At 40.0% G+C, this 25,194-nt stretch overlaps 1 protein-coding gene across 1 annotated transcript in view; it reads left to right on the forward strand.

Annotated features, from left to right (window-relative positions):
• Positions 1-23,472: 23,472 nt before the first annotated feature.
• Positions 23,473-25,194, forward strand: part of NLK (nemo like kinase) — a 141,888-nt gene continuing 140,166 nt past the window's right edge. Inside the window, exon 1 of the mRNA XM_001368457.5 lies at positions 23,473-25,188. Within this exon, the coding sequence (XP_001368494.2) occupies positions 24,728-25,188 (461 nt within the window). The 5' untranslated portion in view covers positions 23,473-24,727. The remainder of the gene's footprint in view (positions 25,189-25,194) is intronic.

The raw sequence follows: 25,194 nt of genomic DNA on the forward strand, positions 1-25,194 counted from the left end.
AAAGAGTATTTGAGAGAGGGGCACACTGATTTCCTGGCCATTCGCTCCCCAGGCTGCCTTCACTTTGGCCATCCTCTTCACACACAACAACTTTAAACATGGTACCCCACCTCCATAGGTAGCCTTTTACCTCATCTTACTGAAAATACCCTGTCCTGACCCACCTCACATCATTCCTCTATGTATAAATCCTTCCTCCACCTCCCTCCTCCAATGCCCCTTTCAGCTCCCTTAATAGCAAGTTCTACCCAGCTTTTTGTATTTACATCCCCAGCACTTGGGAAATTGTCTGGTTTATAAGTGCTTAAAAATTCTTGACCAGGGGCTCATTGGATTGAGAGCCAGGCCTAGCAACAGAGTTCATACCTGGCTTCAGACACTTTGTAGCTTTTTAAGCCTGGGCAAGTCACTTAACCCCCAGTGCCTGGCCCTTACTGCTTTTCTGCCTCAGATCCAATCCCAGTATTGATTTTTTAGATGGAATGTAAGGATTGTGTTTTTAAAAATCTGACCTACCATCTAATACATTGTTGGTGGACCTGAGGGGTTTTCTAACCATTATAGAAGATAACTTGAAACTATTCTGGAAAAGTGATTACTAGAATTTATTAAAACAGAGAGTGACATGGCCAGACCCATGCTTTAGTTCATCTATGTGGAATATAGATTGGAAGAGGGTGAGACAACGCAGGAGACTAGATAAAAGGCTATTACATACAATTGACCAGGTGAGAAATGATGAGGATGCGAATAGGATGGAGGCCATGTGAGCAAAGAGAAAGGAATAGATAGATGAGAGAATTAGTACACAAAGAGTCCTAAAATAACCTTGCTTGGTGTCAGTTTTAATTAGTAATGATCACCCTTTACAACCTGACTTAAGGACTCTCCCAAACCATTGACCCATTTTCTGCCAGAAATAAATGAAATCTCTCCCTTGTACCATCATTGAAAGCTCTGACCCAAAGGAAGTAATTAGGGAAATGGTCTGTTGGTGGGTTAAAGCTTCTCAGGTCCAGTGACTTGTGTGAGTTTTCTACCTAAAGAATGTCATACAGAGACTCAGGGCTATCAATGTGCTTCTCAATATAGTGGGAAGTGGAAGGAGCCTTGGAGGGAGGGGGAAGAGTGAGATGTTCACCAGTTCAACAATATTAGAAAATTCTATGATGCTGGTGCCTATTTGATGTTGTCATTCAGTCATGTCTGACTCTTTGTAACCCAATTTGGGGTTTTCTTGGCAAAGATAATGGAATAGTTTGTCATTTCCTTCTCCAGATCATTTGACATATGAGAAAACTGAGGCAAACAGGGTTAAGTGACTTGCTCAGGGTCACACAACTAATAAATAAGTGTCTGAATCTATATTTGAACTCATGAAGATAAGTCTTCCTGACTCCAGAGTGAGCACTCTTCTGAACTGGAATAGATGCTTACTATTGATTCTAAGATAAAAGGAAAGGGAGAAAGGGAGAAAGGGAGGAAGGAAGGGAGGAAGGAAGGAAGGAAGGAAGGAAGGAAGGAAGGAAGGAAGGAAGGAAGGAAGGAAGGAAGGAAGGAAGGAAGGAAGGAAGGAAGGAAGGAAGGAAGGAAGGAAGGAAGGAAGGAAGGAAGGGAGGGAAGGAGAGAGAGAGAGAAAGAGAGAGAGACAGAGACAGAGAAAGAGAGAGAGAGTGGAGAGGGAGGGAGGGAGGAAAGAGAAGAAGGGAGGAAGGAAGAGAAAGAAAGTCTTGCCCAACCTACATGTTTGAGTCTTATGCTATTGGGAAGCAGTTTTCTTTCTTTTTTTCAGGTGTGCAATTTTGAATCACTGATGTCTATTATAAAATCTAAGCAGCTGTTTGTTTTAACCTGAGATCTAATACTTTTCTTTAAAAAATATTTTTAGACTTTTACCTTCTGTCTTCGAATCAAGTCTTAAAGTCTCCATGACTAGTTATATGACCCTGGGCAAGTCATTTATCTGAATTTCCTTTTCTATAAAATAAGACATGGATTATATGCTATGGATTCCAAATCTACAATCTTTTCCAAATCCAAAATAGTATGACGCTACAATTAGAGGGGTTTTTTTAATTGCCTACATGATACATGATGTCCTTTACAACCAGGACCCAAACTCAGGAGATGCTTTTACTTACTGAAATCTGCACCTAAGACACAATATGCCATTTAAACTTACAAATACTAATCTTAAACAACTGAGTTTGAAAAAGAATGAATGGGGAGGTGGAGCCAAGATGGCAGATTAACAGCAGGGAAAGGTCAAACTGTTCTGAGAATCCTTTCTAACCAACCTTAAAATAATGCTTCAAAAAGAATACTGAAGTGACAACCAACAAGGGGTTGGAGTGAAAAAATTTTCCTGAAGAAAACAACTTGAAAGGTAGGCAGGTTCATTAGGGTGAGAGTGAAGCATAGCTCACAGCAAGACCACACCAAAGAGTACCAGCATAAGCCAACAACAAATCCCCACCCCATCTACTGTTCCAGCTTCTGAACCTGGGCCTAAGCCAACTTTTAAACCCCAAGACCCTGCCTAAGCCAACAGCAAAGGATACCACACCCATCTCTTGAAGTTCCAAGCCCTACTATGACTGCAGTAAGGACCCAAGCCCTAGCACAAGTAAGTCCTCTGTGCCTCTGGTTCAGAGTAAGGATTGGATCCTCTGCCCAAGCCCAAAGAGAGGTCCCAAGTCCCAGCATAAGGCAGTCAGCATTGTGCCTGGCTAGTGTAGATCCAAAGAGAGGCCCAGAGTCCCTACCCAAGCCTGAGGTTATGTCCTGAGCCCCAGCACAAAGTAACTTACAGTACTCTGAACCTAGCAAGCCACCAGCAGTCCTGGGTGGGGTGGATACTGAATCAGCAGCAGGAAGTGACTTTCAGAGTACCTAGCACACAGGCCATCAGACCACCTTAAAAGAACCAAAACTTGAAGAAACCCAGAACTAGAAGTAAGCGTAGCAACAAGGAAAAACTGAAGTTTAATAGAATATTCTCTCTATCCTGAAAATAGGGCTCACCTTAAAGAGAAGAGGCAGAGTAAAAGTTAAAGTTAAAAAAAGGCTAGGAAAATGAGCAAACATAAAAAATAACCACCTAACCATAGGAAATTATTATGGAGACAAAGAAGAACAAGGCACAACTTCAAAAGATGACAGTGAGATCAGAGCAACTACCCACAAAACTTCAAAGAAGAATGTAAATTGGTCTCAGGCTCGGGAAGAGCTCAAAAAAATTTTTTTAATCAATTAAGAGAGGCAAAGAAAAAATGAGGAAGTGAAGTAAAAGCAATGCAAAGCAGAACTGGTCAAATGGGAAAAGAGGTACAAAAATCCAAAGAAGAAAAGAGTTTCTTAAAAAGTGTAAATGACCCAATGAAAAAGGAGGCTCAAAAGCTCACGGGAAGAAAATAATTTTCTAAAAATTAGAAATGGACAAGTAGAAGCTAATGACTTATGAGACATCAAGAAACAATAAAACAAAATCAAAAGAATGAAAAGTTTGAAGAAAACATGAAATATCTCAATTAAAAAAACAACTGAATTTGAAAATATATCCAGGAGATATAACTTAAGAATTATTGGACTACCTGAAAACCATGATCAAAAGAAATTATCAAAGAAAACTACCCTGATATTCTTAAACAAGTGGGTAAAGTAAGAATTGAAAGAATCCATAGATCATCTAAAGAAATAAATCCCAAAATGACAACTCCCAGGAATAGTATGACCAAATTCAAGAGCTCCCAGAACAAGAAGATACTTCAAGCATCCAAAAGAAAACAATTCAAACATATGGAAACACAGTCAAAATTACACAGGACTTAACAGCTTCTACATTAAAGGATCAGAAGGCTTAGAATATGATATTCCAGGAGGCAAAGGATTTAGGTTTACAATGTAGTATTACTTACCCAGCAAAACTGATTGTATACTCTCATTATGTTCATTTAACAAAATAGATTTCCAAGTATTCCTGATGAGAAGACCAGACTTAACAGAAAATTTGATGTTCAAATATAAGACTCAAGAGAAACATTAAAAAAACATTAAAAGAGAAAATTTAAGGAATTCAGTGAGGTCAAATTGTTAATATCCCTACATGGAAACATGATATTTATAACTCTTAAAAGCTGTTAGAAGCACTATACATAGACAGACAGTGCAGGAGTAAGCTGATTAGGATGACATAATATGCAAAATAAAAATCAAGGGGTGAAAAAAGAAGATTGCACTCACAAAAGAGAAGGGAAAGGTAGAACAGGCTAAGTTATCTCATCTAAGGAGACACTAAAAACTGCTTACATTGGAGGGGAGGATATTGATGGGCAATGCTTAAACCTTACTTTCATCAGAACTGGCTCAGAGATGGAATAATAACCATACTAATTTGGGTATAGAATCCTATTCGACCCTACAGAGAAGTAGGAAGGGAATAATATGGGGGCAGGGTGATAACCCAAGGGCAGAGGAAATGAGGAGTGGTGATTAAAAGTAAAACATTTGTGAGGAAGGACAGAGTGAAAGAAGAGAGAAAAAGCAGAATCAAAGGAGGAAAATAAAATGTAAGGTAATAAACAGTAATCATAACTGAGAATGTGACTGGGATGAACTCACCCATAAAATGGAAGCAGAAAGCAGAGTAGATTAAAAACCTAAGTCTTATAATATATTGTTTACAAGAAACAAATTTGAGGCAGGGAGACACTTAGAGTAAAGGTAAGGGGCCAGAGCAGAATTTATTGTGCTTCAGCTGAAGTAAAAAAAAGCAAGAGTAGCAATCATGATCTCAGACAAAGCTAAAGCAAAAATATGTCTGATTAAAAGAGAAGAAAGAAATTACATCTTACAAAAAGGTATTATAGACAATAAAGTAATATCAATACTAAATATATATGTAACAAATGGTATTGCCTCCAATTTATTAAAGGAGAAATTAAATGAGCTTCAGGAGGAGGTACACAGTAAAACTATACTGGTTGGGGACCTTGACTTTCCCTTCTCAGTGTGATAGAGGCTGGCACTAGAGAAAAAGTGCCAAACTGAAGAGTATATGAAATTGATCACCTCGACAGGGGAGGGTCCCCAGGAGTGAATTTTCAAAGGAGGAGAAGACTCTGGTGATGAGAGTAGTGAGGCTCTCAGTCGGGAGAGTTGGGAAAAATACTTTCTCCTGGGGGTTACCCATTTTTCCTGTTGGTGACTGGAAATCTTCACCCCCCCAACACTTCCCAATTGAAGGGACTTCTGAAGAGAAACCTGAGCAGACTTCACCTCAGCTCCTGTTGCCCAGGGGTGAGTCAACCTGACTTTCTCTCAGGGGGCTCAGGCTGCCAAGGCCTTTTCCCACTTTCCTTTTCCCAATCTTCCCTGCCAGTTATTCCTTTTGTATTATCTGATTGAGTTAACATTAAAAGTTATCTGTTCCCCAAATTGAGTGTGAGTGAAAGGAAATGGGGAGACCCTTTGGTCTCGAATAGTGGGGGTTACAAGAGGAACAAGAGCAAATTGGGGAGAGCAGCTTTAGCTAAGGAGGGAAGGCAGAAGGGGGAAAATCTTCAAGCCCCCTCTCCTCTTTCTGAGCCAACCCGTTACATCTGCTGTCTCCCCTGAACCTTGCTTTGTGGAAGGAGGTTCTCCTCTCTTTCCCCCTCTCCATACCAAAAGTCCAAGCTCCCCTCAGGGTAAAAAAACTTCTGTCTTTTATCTTTTTTTTTTAAGACAGATGGCACTCGAGTTTGTGCCTTGGCAGCCTGAGTCTCCTGAGAGAAAGTCAGGTTGACTCACCCCTGGGCAACAGGAGCTGAGGTAAATTCTGCTCAGGTTTCTCTTCAGAAGTCCCTTCAATTGGGAAGTGTTGAGGGGGGGGAAGATTTCCAGTCACCAACAGGAAAAATGGGTAACCCCTAGGAGAAAGTATTTTTCCCAACTCTCCCAACTGAGAGCCTCACTGCTCTCATCACCAGAGTCTTCTCCTCCTTTGAAAATTCACTCCTGGGGACCCTCCCCTGTCAAGGTGATCAATTTCATATACTCTTCAGTTTGGCACTTTCTCTCTAGTGCCAGCCTCTATCACATCAGATCTAGATAAATTGAACCAAAAAAAATGAACAAGAAAACAGTGAAGGGGGCAGCTGTGTGGCTCAGTGGATTGAGAGCCAGGCCTAGAGATAGGAGGTCCTAGGTTCAAATCTGGCCTTAGACACTTCCCAGCTATGTAACCCTGAGCAAGTCACTTAACCCCCATTGCCTAACCCTTACCATTCTTCTGTCTTAGAGCCAATACACAGTATTGACTCCAAAACAGAAGTAAGGGTTTATTTTAATTTTAAAAAGAGTGAAGAAAGTGAATGAAATTTTAGAAAAGTTAGATTTAATAGATATTTAGAAAAAAATTGAATGGGAATAGAAAGGAATATGCCTTCTTTTCAGCGTGGCATGGCATGGCACCTACACAAAAAATGACCATCTTTTAGGGAATTAAAATTTTCACAACTAAATGCAGAAAAGCAGAAATATTAAATGCATCCTTTCTGAATCATGATGCAATAAAAATTATAGTCAATAATGGTCCATGTAAAGACAAAAAATTAATGGAAAACTAATACAATTCTAAAAAAGGGGTGGGTCAAAGAACAAATTATAGAAACAATCAATGATTTCATTAAGGAGAATGGCAATGAGAAAAAAATACCAAAATTTATGGGATATAGCCAAAGGCAGTATTTATAGGAAAATTCCTATCTTTAATCTCTTACATTAATAAAATAGAGAAAAAGTAGATCAATGAATTGGTCATGCAATTAAAAAAAACCTAGAAAGAGAACAAATTAAAAATCCCCAAGTAAAGACTAAATTGGAAATCCTAGAAATGAAAGAATTTAATAAAATTAAGAGTATGATTGAACTAATAAATAAGATTTGGAGTTGGTTTTATAAAAAATAAAATAAAATTGATAGAGCATTGGTTTATTTGATTTAAAAAAGGAAAGAAGAAAATAAAATTATTAGGATCAAAATAAAGAGTAAATTCACCATCAGTGAAGAGGAAATTAATGCAATCATTAAGAGCTATTTTACCCAACTCTATGCCAATAAATCTGACAACCTAAGGGAAATGGATGAATATTTACAAAAATGTAAATTGTCGAGATTAATAAAAGAGAAAATTGAATACTTAAATAATCCCATCTCAGAAAAAGAAATTGAACAAGCCATCAATGAACTCCTTAAGAAAATATAGCCAGGGTCAGATGGATTTACAAGTGAATTCCAGGAAACATTTAAAAACAATGAATCCCAATAATATATAAACTATTTGGGAAAATGGGCAAACAAGGAGTCCTACCATATTCTTTTTATGAGACAAATATGGTGCTGATACCTAAGCCAGGAAGAGCAAAAACAGAGAAAGAAAATTATAAGCTGATTTCATTAATGAAAATTTAAAAATATAAATAAAATATTATCAAGGAGACCACAGCAATATGCTAGAAGAATCATTCACTATGACCAGGAATTCAAGGCTGTTCTAATATTAGGAAAACTATAAGCATAATTGACCATATCAGTAACCAAATTAATAGAAATCATATAATTATCTCCATAGAAAAGGTCTTTGACAAAATAAACACTCATTCCTATTTAAAAAATATGAAAAAGCATAGGAATAAATGGATCCTAAAATGTATTGTATACCTAAAAGCATTAGTAAGTATCATTTGCAATAAAGATAAGTTAGAAACCTTCCTATGAAGATCAGGGGTGAAGCAAGGATGCCCATTATCATCATCACTATTATTTAATATTGCACTAGAAATGCTAGCTTCAGCAATAAGAGAAGAAAAAGAAATCAAAGGAATTAAAGTAGGCAATAAGGAAACTAAACTATCCCTTTGCAGATGATATGATGTATACCTAGAAAATCAACTAAAAACTTAGTTGAAATAATTAATAATTTTGACAAAGTTGTACTATACAAAATAAACCTACATAAATCATCAGCATTTTTAGATATTACCAATAAAGTCCAACAGTAAGAGATAGAAAGAGAAATTCCATTTAAAATAACTCTAGATAGTACAAAATACCTGGGAATCTACTTGCCAAGACAAACACAGAAATTATACAAACACAATTACAAAACACTTTTCATACAAATAAAGTCAGATCTAAACAATTGGAAAAATGTTAATTGCTCATGGATAGATCAAGCAAATATAATAAATATTATAATTCCACCAAAAATAATTTATTTATTCAGTGCCATACCAATCAAACTACCAAAAATGTTATTTTATAGAATTAGAAAAAATAATAAAATTCATCTGGAAGAACAAAAGTTCAAGAATATCAAGGGAATTAATTTTTTTTAAGTGAAAGGAAGGTGGCCTAGCAATACAGATCTCAAACTATAATATAAAGGAATAATCATCAAAAACAGTCTGGTACTGGCTAAGAAATAGACTGGTTGGTCAGTGGAATAGATTAGATACACAATATACTTGGATAAATTACCTTAGAAACCTCATCTTTGATAAATCCAAAGACCTCAGCTTTTGGGACAAGAATTCACTATTTGACAAAAATTGCTGAGAAAACTTGAAAACAGTATGGCAGAAACTGGGGTATACCAAATATCTCATACCCTAAACCAAGATAAGACCAAAATGAGTATATGGTTTATAATAAAAGCTCATACTATGAGTAAATTGGGGGAGTATAAAATAGTTTATTAGAAGGTCTATGGAGAAGGGAAGAATTTATGACCAAACAAGAGAGAGAGCATTACAAGATGCAAAATGAATGATTCTGATTATATTAAATTTAAAAACTTTTGTACAAACAAATCCACTATAACCAAAATTAGAAGGAAAACAATAAAGTGTGTGTGTGTGGGGGGGGGGGGGTTATAGCAAATTTATCTGATAAAGATTGATTTTCTAAAATCTATAGAGAACTAAGTCAAATTTATAAGAATACAAGTCATTCTCCAATTGACAAATTTACAATTGTCAAAGGATGTGAGCAAGCAGTTTTCAAAGGAAAAAATCAAAGCTATCAACAATCATATGAAAAAAAATGTCCTAAATCACTCTTGATTAGAGAAATGCAAATTAAAACAACATGGAGTTACTACCTCACAACAATTAGATTGGTCAGTATGACAGTAAAACAATAAATGTTAGAGGGGATGTGGCAAAATTTGAACACTAATACATTGTTGGTGGAATTGTGAACTAATCCAACTACTTTGGAGGGCAATCAAGAACTGTGCCCTAAAGACTACAAAACTGTGGATGCCTTTTGATTCGGTAATACCACTGTTAGGTCTGAATCCTAAAAATATCCTAAAAAAGGGGAAAGAACCTACTGGTACAAAAAAAAATATTTATAACAACTCTGTGGTGGTAAAGAATTAGAAATTATGGGATAGTTTAACAGTTAGGGAATGGCTGAACAAATTGTGGTATATGATGGTGATGGAGTACTATTGTGCTATAAGAAATCATGAACAGTGAGTGATAATATAAATATGTATAACCCAGTGGTATTGCTTGTCAACTCCAAGAGGGGGAGGGATCAGAGGAGGGAGAAAATATGAATCATATAACCATTAGAAAATTTAAAATAAGGCATTATATTTTTAAAAGAAGAAATGATGAATAGGATGATTTCGGAAAAAGCTAGGAAAGATCTAAAGCACAATGAAATAAGTAGAACCAGGAAAACATTGTAATAGCATTATTGTAAGATAATAATTTGTGAAAGACTTAGCTATTCTCATCAATACAATGATCCAGGACTTCTGAGGGGCTTTTGACAAAGCATGCTATCCACCTGAAGAGAAAAACTTTTAGATTCAGATGCAGACCAAAGCAAACTATCTTTCTCTTTAATTTATTTATGGTTTTACTTTGGGATTTTGATTTCATATGAATATTCCCTTACAATGATCAATATGGAAACGTTTTATGAATAATGCATGTATAATCCAATAAATGACTTGCCATCTCTGAGAATGGGGAGGGAAGGGAAAGAGGGGAAGAATTTGGATCTTAAAATTTTGGAAAATGTATGTTGAAAATTGTTATTGCATGTAATCGGGAAAATAAAATATCATTAAAAAGAATAAATGAATCATTAATTCAATCAAGCTTTTTTCTGTTATATATTTAGCTAATGTTTCATGTTTGTAAAATAAATGTTATAATAAATAAGGATAAATGTAAAAATTACTAACATTAACCATCTTATGTCCAATATTAACCAAAGAGTTTTTGCCTTGCTTTGACTCTCCAGTGCTTAGCACATTGCTGGAAATTTAAGATGCTCTTTTTTTAACCCTTACCTTCTGTCTTAAAATCAGTACTGGGGGCAACTGGGAGGCTCAGTGGATTGAGAGCCAGGCCTGGAGTAGGAGGTCCTAGGTTCAAGCCTGGCCTCAGACACTTCCCAGCTGGATGACCATGGACAATTTACTTTACCCCCATTGCCTAGCCCTTACCACCCTTCTGCCTTGGAACCAATACACAGTATTGATTCCAAGATGGAAGGGAAGGGTCTTAAAAAAAAATCAGTACTAAGTATCAGTTCCAAGGTAAGAAAATCAGTAAGGACTAGGCAACTAGGATTAAGTGATTCGCCCAGGGTTACACTGCTAGGAGGTGTCTGAGGTCACATTTGAACCCAGGTTCTTCCAACTCCAGGTCTGGTGTTCTATCCACTGTGCCACCTAGCTTCCTCTGAAGTGGGACAGTGAGGTGGCTTGGTGGCTAGAGATGGAAGATCTTGGGTTCAAAGCTGGCCTCAGACACTTCTTAACTGAGTGACCCTTGCTAAGTCGCTGAACCCCAGTAGCCCAGCTCTTATCACTCTTCTGCTTTGGAACCAATATTTGGTATCAATTCTAAGATGGAAGGTAAGTGTTTAAAACTAATTTTTGTGAGCCTCACTCTCTCTTCCAGTCATCCAGGTCTAGTGGAAAGAAAATGTCAGGATGACTAGTGATGGCTCTGGATACGGTGGAACATCTTCTATGACTGAACGAGCTCTACACACTCTGCGGTGCCTGCTTCTGCAGCCTTCTTGGCCATTGGAACAAATCGTTGGCCTCCACCCATCCTGTCAAGTCCAGTGCTTCTGCCTCCCATGCGCTCTCTGTATGGAGTGTATATGATGTTCGGGGAAGCCTAGTACCACTGGGGTGAGGGTTTGCCAAGCCTTTTCAGGGCTGTTTTCCTCCTTTGGTGTCTACCTGCAGCCCCACTCTCATCTGGGACTCCAAGAAGCTTAAGCGACTTATAGGAAGGAAGGAAGGGATAGAGTCAAAGCTCATGGATTCACTTTAAGAGGAAAAGAGGAGAATTTGGATACAAGCCCTGGGGGGTGGGGGAAATTCTGGGGTTTTGACTGTTTTAATGGTCACTCCTGTTTCCACTAAGCTGGAAGGAGGATCTTTGCTCTGGCATTTTCTCCAGGAATCACTAACCTCTCCATGAGATTTGGATTTCCAGGGGAAAAGTGACAGTTAAAAACAGTCAAACCCCAGAATCATTCCCCACACAGTACCTGGTGCAACAGAGGCATTTAATAAATGTCTTTTCATTCATTCAAGGCTGCAAGTACAGGCCTGGGGATGGACCATATAGCTTTCAAAAGACCAGCCTAGCTAATTCTAGAGACTTCCATCATCAAAGACTTTGCCCACCAGGTAATGAGTATTTTTTGACCTCAGAAACTCATGAAAATGATTACTAAGGGGTGGGGAAATGGGGGAAGTTGAGATCTGCTTTGGTGGAATGAGTACCCACCCTGATGAAATTAGAGACCTTTTGAAGTCTTGGGAGTATGATGATGATGATGATGATGATGATGGCAAAATGATGCATAACTATAAACTATTATTAATAAATACTTGTTGACTAACTCACTACAAAATTTTTTAATTGATGTCCTTCTGGGTGAAGATAATTGCTCAGACACAATCTCTCACTTCTATGAGACAAATAAAAGACAAAGGCATACCAGATGAGGTTCAGCTAAAGGAAATAGAGATGTGTAGCTGGTAGGAAGATTCACAGTCATCAGGATTGCCATCTTCCAACATCTGAGGAGTTGTCATGGAGAAGAGGGATTGTTGTTCAGTTGTATCTGATTCTTCTCCACCCCATTTGGGGTTTTCTTGACAAAGTTACTGGAGTGGTTGGCCATTTCATTCTCCAGCTCATTTGAAAGATGGGGAAACTGAGGCAAACAGGGTTAAATTACTTTCCCAGGATGACACAGCTAAATAAGTATCTGAGGCTGAATTTAAACTTAGCTCTTCCTAACTCCTGGCACAGTACTCTATACACTGTGCCACCTACCTGCCTAAAGGGGAGAGATTAGATTTGTTTTTATTTTTTGTTTTGTTTTGTTTTGTTTTGTTTTTACCTCAGAGGGCAGAACTAGGATCAATGGATAGAATCTTAATAGAGGCTAATTTAGACTTAATGTCAAGAAAAACTTCCTAACAATTCTATCAATCCAGTTATACAATGGTGTTTTTCTGAATATTGTAGGTTCCTTTTCTATACAGGCTTTTAAGAAAGTGGCAAGACTACTGAAGCAGGTTAGCATTTGTAAGTTTAGCTAGTATATTGTGGCTTGGTTACAGATTCCAGTAAGTAGAAGTATCTACAGAGCTTGGGTCCCTGTCGGCAAAAGCACTATATGTGAAATTCAAACAATTTGCTAAATACTTTAGTCACAGGGTCATAATATTTTGGTGTTAGAAAGGGACTTAGAATTAAAGTCTAATTCATCTCATTCATTTTTTTTTTTTACAGTGGAGAAAATTGGGTCCCAAACATAATTCTGAGACTCGATTTCCACTCATTGGGTATGGGATGGACTAGACGGTTATTGAAGTGCCTTGCAATTCTCAAATTCTTCAAGGCTGTGGCTCTTTAACATATTTGGCTCATAGAATTTGGTGCTGGCCTCACACCTAGCAGATTGGCTAACATAACAGCAAAGGAAAGTAATGAATGCTGGAGGGGATGTGGCAAAATAGGGACATTAATTCATTGCTGGTGGAGCTGTGAACTGATCCAACCATTCTGGAGGGCAATTTGGAACTATGCCCAAAGGGTGCTAAAAGAATATCTACCCTTTGACCCAGCCATAGCACTGCTGGGTCTGTACCCCAAAGAGATAATGGACAAAAAGACTTGTACAAAAATATTCATAGCTGCGCTCTTTGTGGTGGCCCAAAACTGGAAAATGAGGGGATGCCCATCAATTGGGGAATGGCTGAACAAACTGTGGTATATGTTGGTGATGGAGTACTATTGTGCTAAAAGGAATAATAAAGTGGAGAAGTTCCATGGAGACTGGAACAACCTCCAGGAAGTGATGCAGAGCGAGAGGAGCAGAACCAGGAGAACATTGTACACAGAGACAAACACACTGTGGTATCATCGAACGTAATGGACTTCTCCATTAGTGGTGGTGTAATGTCCCTGAACAACTTGCAAGGACCCAGGAGAAAAAAACACCATTCATAAGCAAAGGATAAACTATGGGAGTGGAAACACCGAGAAAAAGCAACTGCCTGAATACAGAGGTTGAGGGGACATGACAGAGGATAGACTCTAAATGAACACTCTAATGCAAATACTATCAACAAAGCAATGGGTTCAAATCAAGAAAACATCTAATGCCCAGTGGACTTACGCGTCGGCTATGGGGGGTGGGGGGGGGGGAGGAAAAGAAAATGATCTATGTCTTCAACGAATAATGCTTGGAAATGATCAAATAAAATATATTTAAAAAAAAAAAAAAAGAATTTGGTGCTGGAAGAGACAATTTAGTCTAACTTTTTCTTTATTCCAAAGGAAGAAACAGAAGGAAATGACTCACCTGTAATCCGCAGCCTATTTGCATATATGTTGTATCCCTTTCCCAAGTAGGTCTTCTGTATCTAGTCCTCCTTGTTTTAGCAATTTGAGCCTTAGGGCTCAGAGAACGGCCTAGAAGGATTTGGCAGGGAATATGTTCCTATGTTTTACGTTAAGATCAGTGTACTTAATAGTCCATTTTAAGCCACTCCCTCCTCTTTCAGAAGTCCTAGTAGAGACTAACACCATGATCAGCTGAAGAGGACAATGGTACAAATCAGGGAAGGGGAAGAATGGTGTCATTGGAGTCCCAAACCCCATATGTGATGGGGCAGGAAAACTATTACATGTTTCCATCTACTCATCAATTTAGAAGTACCTCTTGAAGCAAAGTTGGGGCAAATGTGAAATCTTGAAGGAAACACTCTGGTTAATAATTCCATTCAGAACAGAATAGATATTAGAAAATAACAGAAACACAGATTCTTGGAGTAAGAATAGATCTCAGGGATGATCAAGCCCAAACCATAGCTTTATAGGAATCCTCTATTACATTCCCTCAGTCTCTTCTAAAAGAATTCCAATAATGAATGCATTTAGTAGAAATGGACTTTTTAGTAGTAGACATTTAGTAGAGGACTCTAGGAAAATACACCTTCTCCTTTCATTGGTGAGGTAGGGGATTATGGGTATAGACTGTTGCCTAAATAGTCAAACATCTCTCTCAGCCAGTTAGTATTACTTAACAAGTTTTTTGTTATTACTGTAGTTGTTTTAAGGAAAGTTTTGCTGAGAATGAGGAGAGGTTTATATCCAAGAATGACTGTGGTGGAAAGACAAATGGGATAAATAGTTTTTTTAAAAAGAGAGATTACATATATATATATATATATATATATATATATGTTATAGGGTAATTTTCCATTTTAATGAGCCTATATCCATTAAAAAGTATTTAAATGAAATAACAAAGCATGAATGAGTTTTTCTGGTTGCATCAGGCTTTAGAATATTGCAGAGTCTCTAGAAAGAAATTTTTACTCAAAAGAGTTTGGGTTGGCCATCTACACAAGGAAAACCAAATGGAATGAAGAATGTCTATTATTCATATTATGAGATCCAAACAAATGGGCAAACTATAAAGCTTGTCCACAAGTATACAGATTTTAGTGGAAAATGGTTCAAAGATACAAAGAAAAGAAAAAGATAATCGCTGCCAACAACTGTGTACAAACTGTAGATGAGACATATTATAAAGAAGAGGGCAGCTCTCCAACCTCTGACCCTCATCTGACACCCAGCTCTCACTTGTGGCTCCAAGTAGCTGCTAGCATGCGGCAGCGGCCACACCCCGGGCAACAGCTTCAACAAGCTGGCTAAACCTTGTGAGCGTAGCCATCAGATCGTAGACCCCTGGTGAACTAGGGCTTTGCTCACCTAGCATGTGAAGACTGCTTCGGCGGAACAGGCAGAAGAAACCAACAAGAAGGTTCAACGGCTGAGATGGCGACGCAGCAAAGCACTGTGGAGTGCTTAGGGCATGTTGGAGCACAAAAGACAACACGGCCATCCAATGCAGCTGAGGAAGTCTCCAGGTGTAACGATTTTTCGTGCTGTTGGACCCAGGCTTCCAACCCTGAGAGAGTGGGACTGTCTCTGTGCATAGATTTTTCCACTTAAATCTCCTTCAGGCACAAGTGTTTTTGTGCACACTCATCTACATCACAGATGAAAGCACACAAGAGACTACTACTATAAAGAAACAAAGAAGGAAAGCACTAGCATTAAGGGGAATTGAAAAGATAATAAATAACAGATAACAACCTAGGATAACCAAGATAAGAACAGATAACAAACCAGTAACTTAGAAGAAAGGAAGTAAAGGATGTCCTTAAGACAATGTAGAATTAAAAGAGCTGGGTTGGTCACATGGAAAGGAGAAGGGATGATACTTGGACAGTCCAAGTGTTCCAGTGAAAAAAAGCTAGGGAATCTCCCCACTTCCAGCACATTGTGCCGACACCCTTTGCTGCCACCACCACCCCTCAGTCATGGTACTGAGAGGATATGAAGAAAAGTAACACAGAATGCTTAGGCATAGATGGGATGCTTTCAAATCATTGAGAGGGAATACCCAAGAACATGAAATCAGAGATCATTTTAAATCTTTGAAGACCTGAGTAACTTTTGCCCACATTTTATAAAAGACTTTTGCTTTAATTGCCACAAAAATCAAGTGATTAATAATGGAGGAGGTGAGCTAAAGGATCTGGGTTACAGTGCTAGTCTGAGGACCTGTGTTCAAATTCCATTTCTGACTCTTGCTAACTGGGTGACTTTGGGTAAGTTGCTAAACCTCCCCAGGGCCTCAGTTTTCCTCTGTAAAAAGAGGAGATTGAACTAGACAGTCTCTGATGGCTCTTCCAGCTCTAGATTTAGGATCTTAATTTAAGGAGTGGTCCTCTGATGGTTGCTTCCTGTACAGGAGTAAGAAGGGAATCCATCCTGGAGGTCTGAAAGGCAGGGTTAACCTCATGACCTTAAAAGCCTATAAATGTCCAAACTAAAAGAGTTTTTTTTAAATCTTTTTACAATTTTACCTGACCCTTTCTTCCTTCCTTCCTTCCTTTCTTCCTTCCTTTCTTCCTTTCTTTCTTTCTTTCTTTCTTTCTTTCTTTCTTTCTTTCTTTCTTTCTTTCTTTCTTTCTTTCTTTCTTTCTTTCTTTCTTTCTTTCTTTCTTTCTTTCTTTCTTCTTTTCTTTCTTTCTTTCTTTCTTTCTTTCTTTCTTTCTTTCTTTCTTTCTTTCTTTCTTTCTTTCTTTCTTTTTCTTTCTTTTGTTCTTTCTTTCTTCCTTCCTTCCTTCCTTCCTTCCTTCCTTCCTTCCTTCCTTCCTTTCTTTCTTCCCTTACCTTTCTTATCTTAGAATTAATACTGTTTTTCAAGGTAGAAGAGTAGTAATGGCTAAGCAATGGGGGTTAAATGACTTGCCCAGGATCACATAACTAGATATGTTTGATCCCTTCTTGGGACCTGCCTCATCTTTTTGACTCATTGACTTTGAGCCCAAGGCTCTTATTTTTGTCTCCACTGGAGGATCTGGTTGTTGCCTGGCACTCTGACCCAGTTCATTACATTATATCCATGTTTCCTTGCCTCTGGCTCTTCTGGAGGTTGTTCTGGCTCCTGACTAGCAACCTTCATTACAGATACACGCAAGTTACAGCCTCTTCCTCAGCCTGCCATTAGTTGGCTGATCCTGAGACCATGCCACAGTGAATGGAGGTGAATCAGCTGGCACCCTAGAGGATTCTCAACCTACCTCCTCCCTTCCTTTTATTTCAATGAGCAAAAATCCATATTTCTCCTCTTCTACCCCACCTCTCATTGCAAAAGAAAGAAAAACAAAACCTTTATAACAAATATACATGGTCAGGCAAAATAGATTTCCCCACTGGCAATGTACAGAAAATATATTTCTCAATCTGCGCTCTTGAGTTTATCATCTCTTTGACAAAAGGTGAGTAGCATGTTTCCTCAGAAGTCCTCTGGATTCTCTCTCCCTTCTCTTACACCCGTGCACGCGTGCGCACACACACACACACATTTCTATTTGAGTTCTGCCTTTGAACTAATATGGGCTAGATAGACCACAGACAGCTAGGTTACAGGGATAGAGATAGATAGATAGATAGATAGATAGATAGATAGATAGATAGATAGATAGATGGAGAGATAGATAGATAGAGATAGGATGAAAGTATGGATCATAGAAGTATAGATTTAAAGCTGGAAAGAATCTTGGAGGTCATCCAGTCCAACCCTCTCCATATATTGACGAGGAAACTGAGTCTCACAGGGAGGAAGTAACCTGACCAAGAAAACTTGGGTAGTAGCAAGTGGCACAACTGAGATTTGAATTCAGGTCGTCTGACTCCAAATCTAAGATTCTTTAGTGGATTCTTTTCCTTTCTACAACATGCTACCTAACCCTTTCAATCAGAGTTCAGTTCATACTGAATGTATTCCTTTCTGTTCCTTAAAAGGGAGATAGAAGCTACAATCCAAAGAGAGAGAGAGAGTTCAAAGAAGGGTTCAATTACCCTGATAACTAATAAAACATTCCTTATATCTTACTTAATTTTTCTGCTGCAGACATTTTAAGCCCGATTCTTTTGGTACTTAATGGAAACCAAAAGGCAACTAATTATATAACTAAAAAATGAATGCAAATTTGGATTTGACTTCATTTCCTATGCCTTTCTCTATTTCTTCTGATTTGTTATATTTTTTTTGTGACTCTAAAAAGTGCTTCATTCCATAAATACATCATAGTTTGTTTAGGCCATCTCAAATCACAGGGCCTATTGGTGCCTTCTTAAGAGGGACATTGATAAATCAGAACAGTAACCAAATGGGTAAGGCTTACACCCAAAGCAATGTCAGATGAGGACCTGTTGTTGAAAGAACTAAGGCTGCAATTTAGCTTAGAAAAGAAAAATCTGGGAGACAGGGGGCAGAAGGGACTAGGATACCTGTGTCTTTAAATATTTGAAGGACTTCTGGATGATTTGTTTGGCTTGACTCCAGAGTCAATATGTATGTATGGATAATATGTATGTATGTAGGGACATATTTTAGCTCAATCCAAGAGAACATTTCCTAAGGATTAGAAATGCCTGATAGTGTAGTGATTTCTAACAGATAGTGAGTTTTCAGACACTTAGGATTTTCAAGTATAAAAGTGGATTGTCACTTGCTGGGGACATTGTAAATGAAATTCAGGTTTTGATTAGGTATTAGATTGGATGACCCTGAGGTGTCCTCCCATTTCTAAAATCCATTGATTCTACCTAAAGTAAGGGGAATGGGGACTAAAAATCAGAGCTGCCCAAAAATAGAATGAGCTACCTGAAGAGGCACTGAACTCTATCAAGGCAGGTCTTGAAACAGAATGATGGAAGTAGGTTGCTCAGTTAAGTCCTAGCCTAACTGAGTCTTGAAGGAAATGAAAAGGAAGAAGCAAGGGGAAATTGCATTCTGTGCACGTGGGACAGTCTGTAGGATGGTACAGGGGAAGGAGATGGGATGCCAAGTTTGGAGAATAGCAAACAAGCTGGCTTGGCAGGAAAATAGTATGAAAGGGGAGCAAGTCAAAATGGGTCTAGAAAGGTAGAATGAAGCCAGAATATGAAAGTCTTCACATACTAATGTGCTCTAGGGCTACATTGTTCCTTGACCTCATCAGATCACTCCAAATCTCCTTTTTAGTTCTAGTTGCCACAGCTCAGGGAGGACACTGACCAGCTGGAGTATGTCCAGAGGAAAATAACAATGACAAAGGGCCTCAACCAAATGAAGATTAATGGAAGGAACTGGGGATATTTTACCTGGAGGAAAGGTATCCATGGGATTGGGATGGAAGAAGGGAAAACAATAGTTGTGTTCTGAGCATTTGAAGAATTGTCATATGAAAGAGAACTTAGGCTGAATCTGACTGATCCCAAAGGCAAAAACCAGAAGCAATGGATAGAATATATTAAGAGGCAAATTTAGGATTGATGCCAGTATAACCCTAGCTTAGTAATTTCTTTTGTTTTTTTTTAAATTGAAATTTTTTATTTAATTAATAATTTAGAGTATTTTTCCATGGTTACATGATTCATGTTCTTTCCCTCCCCTTTTCCCCCTCCGTAGCCTACAGGAAATTTCACTGAGTTTTACATGTTTTACATGGTATTTGCACTAGGGTGATTGGTTAGAGTATACTTCCCTAACCATATCCCCATCAACCCATGTGATCAAGCAGTTGTTTTTCTTCTGTGTTTCTGCTCCCACAGTTCTTCCTATGGATGTGGTTAGTGTTCTTTCTCATAAGTCCCTCAGAATTATCCTGGATCATTGCATTACTGCTAGTAGAGAAGTCCATTACATTCAATTGTGCCAGAGTGTATCAGTCTCTGTGTACAATGTTCTCCTGGTTCTGTTCCTTTCACTCTGCATCAATTCCTGGAGGTCATTCCAGGTAACATGGAATCCCTCCAGTTCATTGTTTTTTTGAGCACAATAGTATTCATCACCAACAGATACCACAATTCATTTGCCCATTCCCCAATTGAAGAGCATCCCTTCATTTTCCAATTTTTTGTCACCATAAAGAGTGCGGCTATGAATATTTTGGACAAATCTTTTTCCCTATGATTTCTTTGGGTTATAAACCCAGCAGTGGTATGGCTGGATCAAAGGACAGACAGTCTTTTAGTGCTCTTTGGGCATAGCTCCAAATTGCCCTCCAGAACGGTTGGATCAATTCTCAACTCTACCAGCAATGCATTAATGTCCCAATTTTGCCACATCCCCTCCAACATTTATTACTTTGCTTTCATGTTAGCTAATCTCCTAGCTTAGAAATTTCTTAAGAATTCAAACTATTTAAAAGTAGAATGAGGTAAGAGATTCCTTTTTCTTGGAGGATTTCAAGCAAGGGTTGGATGACCACTTATTTGGTTATATTATAATGGGGATTCTTTTTTGATTGGACAGATGGCCAGTGAAGTCCCTCCCAATTCTAAAATTTTGTGAGCTGTTAAAGTGAAGAATTTGTATTCTATCCTAGAAGGAATGAGGAGTCACTGGAGATCCTTGAGCAGAAGGGATAAGATAGTCAGACTTGTGCATGTGTAGATTGGAAACTGTGTAGATTAGAAGAGATTTGAAGTAAGGAAATCAGTGATTATAATAAATGATTATAATAATACTGGTCAGGTTTTGAACCAAAAATAACAGCTGCCCTCATTGCTTTATCAACAAGTAACAAATTTATCAGCTGCTCTGCTTTTCAGATAGAGAATTCTAACAGATATCCAGATAGCTGAAGTTCTCCCATCAATAGGCAGATTTTAAAAATGAAAAATGGTAGAAATGAACCAGCCAGCAAACATTTAGTGATTTTCTACTAATATACAAGGCACAGCAGTAGGCATAATGAAATATACAATGTAGTGTCTACCCTTATAGAGTTTACAATCTATTTGGAGAGATAAGACATATGCAGAGAAAAATCAATGATTCAATCAACAAAACATCTAATGAGAGGGTAGCTAAGTGATTTGGTGGACTGAGAGCCAGGCTTAGAGATGGGAGGTTCTGGGTTCAAATGTGAGATCAGATACTTCCTAGTTGCCTGACCCTGGGCAAGTAACTTAACTCCCATTGCCAGCCCTTATTGCTCTTCTATCTTGGAACCAAAACACAATATTGATTCTAAGACGATAAGGGTTGTTTTTAACAACTATTGAACACTTGTTATGTGTCAGGCATTGAGTTAAGTATTGGGGATACAAAGAAAAAGCAAATAAATCCCTTGCCTTCAAGAAGCTTACATTTTAATTTTAAAAATAAAGACAGTGAAAAGATTAATACTAAACAGAGGATTATGCAAATTGAGCTGTCTTTAAAATGTATAAAGTGAGATAGATTATCATCATCTACAGGGGAAGTTTCATAGATCCCCTGGGCCTTGAGTTGAGCCTTACAGAATACAGAAAAATAATTCATGTGGTTGGAGAGAAAGAAGGACATTTGAAATTGGGGAAATTGTGAGCAAGACTTAAAAATGAAAACTGGCACCATGAAGTCAAAGATTAGTAAGAAAATCTGACTAGAGGGTTCATATGGAAAAGAGACTGGAGTTGTTTCTGGTTGGCCTACAGGGGAGGTCCAAGGACCAAAGGGTGATTCTATGATTCCATAAAAATTCACAAGATTTGGCAATTATGATTCTGTGATCCTAAGTTTCAGAGTCAGATTTTGGTTGGATGGCATGAAAACCTTCCAAACAATTAGGAATGTAGAATGAATTGTTTCTGGAAGTGGAGGATGGAAGAAGTGAAAATCTTCTCTTTGGAGGCTTCCTGATCATTTGCTAGTAATATTGTAGAAAGGAGTAATTTTCAAACACTTTCCTTTAGCCTCTTCCCAGATCTTTCATCACTCCAATTGTCCTACACTGGACTTTTTCCAGTCCTACCCTTCTTGTCTTCAACTTGAACAGGACCCAGCCCATACTTAGCATAAGAACAAGATCACCTCCCACACTTCCTGTACATTATATTCCCGTTCATGCATCCCAGTGTCCTGTTTGCTTTTTTAAAACAGCAACTGCTATCTTGCTGACTCACATCCCACTTCCAGTTTATCATCCCTAGTGCCTAAAAAAAATCCTCAAGAGAAAGGCCTCTCAGCTGATGCTGTTTGGGAGGCATGAGGGTGATTAATGGATGGACTCCAATGTTCGTACCTCTCCTGGATGAAAGATGGGAGGGCAGAAACCCCAATTCAAAGCAAGGTCCAAAATTGTCCTTGTTTGTGTCTCTCAGAGAATCAGCAAATCACATTTTGCTTTGTATTGTGATTTTTGTGTGTATGTCTTCTGATCCCTCAATTCAGTTCAAGTCATCAAGTCTTTATGAAGCACCAGACATTATGCTAGGTGTTGAGAATACAGACGAAAAAATAAAGAGGCTTCTACATTCAGAGAGCTTATTTGGAGGAAGATATGGACAATCAAGCTTTGTATCCCTCCACCATGCTTGGGATTTAAAAATGGATGCATTCATATTAATTTACCTATCTTTTTGATGACTTAAATATTCATAAATCAATCCCATTATCCTTTATAGCAAGCAAAGCTTTGAATGCCGGTGAAGACATTTCTGCATCAGAATGGCTGGGATGGTGCAGCCGTGGACAGTGTCAGGATGCCAGGGCTGGCTCAGTGACTGAAATGCTGGGCGACCTCAATTTCCCTCCTCTTTCTTCTCCTCTTGAAGCAATTTAAGGTCAGGGTTGTTTGTCAAGAGAAGTTGAAGGCTTGCCTTTCCAACCCAAGTTTAGATAACCAACACGGTGGATAATCCTTGCTTTGGACTCCTCCCACTGAATGTAGGCTCCACCTCTCCAGGAAAGCCCCGCCCCGTTCTTTTGGCTCCGCCCCTTGAAGAGATCTTCGCACAAATGACAGCGAAGTCTCCATAGTCCTACCCTATATGGGATCTGGGGGAGGTACCGACATCAATTCTCACTTCCATTTGACAATTCCAGGTGTCCATCTTACCACGTTCCCGCCCTCGCTCCGTCCCCTGGTCAGGATTGGTGGGTCTATTCTTTGTCTTCAGTCTATGATTGGTCCTTTTATTCCACCCTCTCTTTCAGATCTTTTAGCTGAGGTTAACACGCAGCTTCCTGCTCCTGCCCCCCAAAAAAAAGAAGAAGAAAAGAAAAAAGGGGAAAGAAAAAAAAAGCTGAGCTAAAAAGAATGTCACTGGGGATCTTTGGTTTTCTATTCGCTTTCAGGCACGTCCTTCAGAACGAATCCTATCTCATGATTGGGCCATAGGCCTGCCTATCGAAATCCGAAGGCGGGATTTCCCAAAGAGCTCCCCACCTTGCCTCCACTGGCCGAGCTACCCGCCCGTCTGGGGCTCGGCATCCTCGATTGGAGTCAGGCGCGGGGAGGCGGGCTCGGATTGGCTGGGGTGGCCGGTCAGTGCAAGGCGGGGGCGGGGCCTCAGCGGCTGGTTGCGCGTGTCCGCCGCTGGCTCCGCTCTATCCGGCTGTGCAGGGAGGTGAGTCCGGCGGCGGTGGTGTCGGCGGCGGCGGCGGCGGCTGAAGGAAGGAGGCGGCGGCTGAAGAGACACAGAGAAGGCGGCGGCTGCTGCTGCCGGGAGCCGGGTGGGGGCAGGGGGGAGGCGGAGTAGTCGTGAGCCCGGCGGGGCCGTCGCGCGGGGGACCCACCCGCTCTCCCCCCAGCCCTGCTCGGCGGCGGCGGCGGCGGGGGCAGGAGCCAGCCCGAGCCGAGCTCGAGCTCACCCCGCCTGCCCGCCTCCCGTGGCTCCATCACTGGGCCCCGGCGCCGGGCCGAGCCCGAGCCTCAGCCCCCGGGGCGGTTCCCTCTGCCTGGGCTCCGGCTCGAGCGAGCAGCGAGCGCTGCCCATCTCCCCTCCCACCCCCACCTCCCATTGCCTCCTCCTCCTCGTTCTCCTCCTCACTTTCCCCCTTCTCTTTCTCTCCTTGTCTCCTTCTCCTCTCCCCCTCACTCGCTCTCCCTCCCCCTTCCCTGCCACCTTCCCACATTCCCTGGCTCATCCTGCCCAGGGAAAGTTTAACCACCACCACCACCCCGCTCCCATCCCCATCCTCTCCTTCCCTTCCCTCCTTTCCCTCCCAATCCACCTAGCTGAGGAGGAAGGGGAGATGTAGGAAGAAGGCCCGAGGGGTCCAGGGGGGGGGGGCTTCGTTCTCTGATTTCCCCCCCCATCTTAAAAACCAAAAATTTTTGGGTGGTGGGGGGGGAGAGAAGGTGGAGTGAGGATTTTTTTTTTTGAGAAGTTGGAAAGGTGTTCAGAAAAGGATGTGGGAATGGAAGGGATAGGTGAAACCACCTTACTTACAGGTTTCCAAGGGTGGTGTGTTACCTGGGTCTTTTTGTGTGAGGGGTTCTGGTGGGGCAGGAGATTTGGCTTCTATTCTTACATTCAAAGTTAATGGGCTCCCCCCCAAAATATTAATAATGGAGTTTTAGTACTCAGTTGTGGCAGGAATCCTGGGGGGAAGGGGTCCCTTTTTCTTTTTCTTTTTCTTTTGTTTTTGTTTCTGTTTTTTTGCAACATACACCCACAAAGGAAAAGAAAACACCAAGATCCTCTAAATTGTTTGGATTGATTGATGAAGACATAAAGCCAGTTAAGCTCTATGTTTTTAAAGGTGGAGTGGTGTTCTTCATTTTTAAATGGCCAAATGACAGCTTGACCCAATTTGTTTTCAAATCAAAGGACATTTTTTAATGTCTCTTTGTGGCACGGCAGCCAACGCAAAAATGATGGCGGCTTATAATGGTGGTACATCTGCAGCGGCAGCAGCAGGTCACCACCACCACCATCACCACCACCTTCCACACCTTCCTCCTCCACACCTTCACCACCACCACCACCCTCAACACCATCTTCATCCCGGATCAGCTGCTGCCGTCCATCCAGTGCAGCAGCATACCTCTTCAGCGGCTGCCGCGGCTGCTGCAGCCGCGGCGGCTGCTGCCATGTTAAACCCCGGGCAACAACAGCCATATTTCCCATCACCGGCACCAGGTCAGGCCCCTGGACCAGCTGCCACGGCCCCAGCTCAGGTACAGGCTGCAGCAGCCGCTGCAGTTAAAGCGCACCATCATCAGCACTCACATCATCCACAACAGCAACTGGATATTGAGCCGGACAGACCTATTGGATATGGAGCCTTTGGTGTTGTCTGGTGAGT

The sequence above is a fragment of the Monodelphis domestica genome, chromosome 2 (genome assembly GCF_027887165.1).
Source record: "Monodelphis domestica isolate mMonDom1 chromosome 2, mMonDom1.pri, whole genome shotgun sequence".
Taxonomy (NCBI): domain Eukaryota; kingdom Metazoa; phylum Chordata; class Mammalia; order Didelphimorphia; family Didelphidae; genus Monodelphis; species Monodelphis domestica.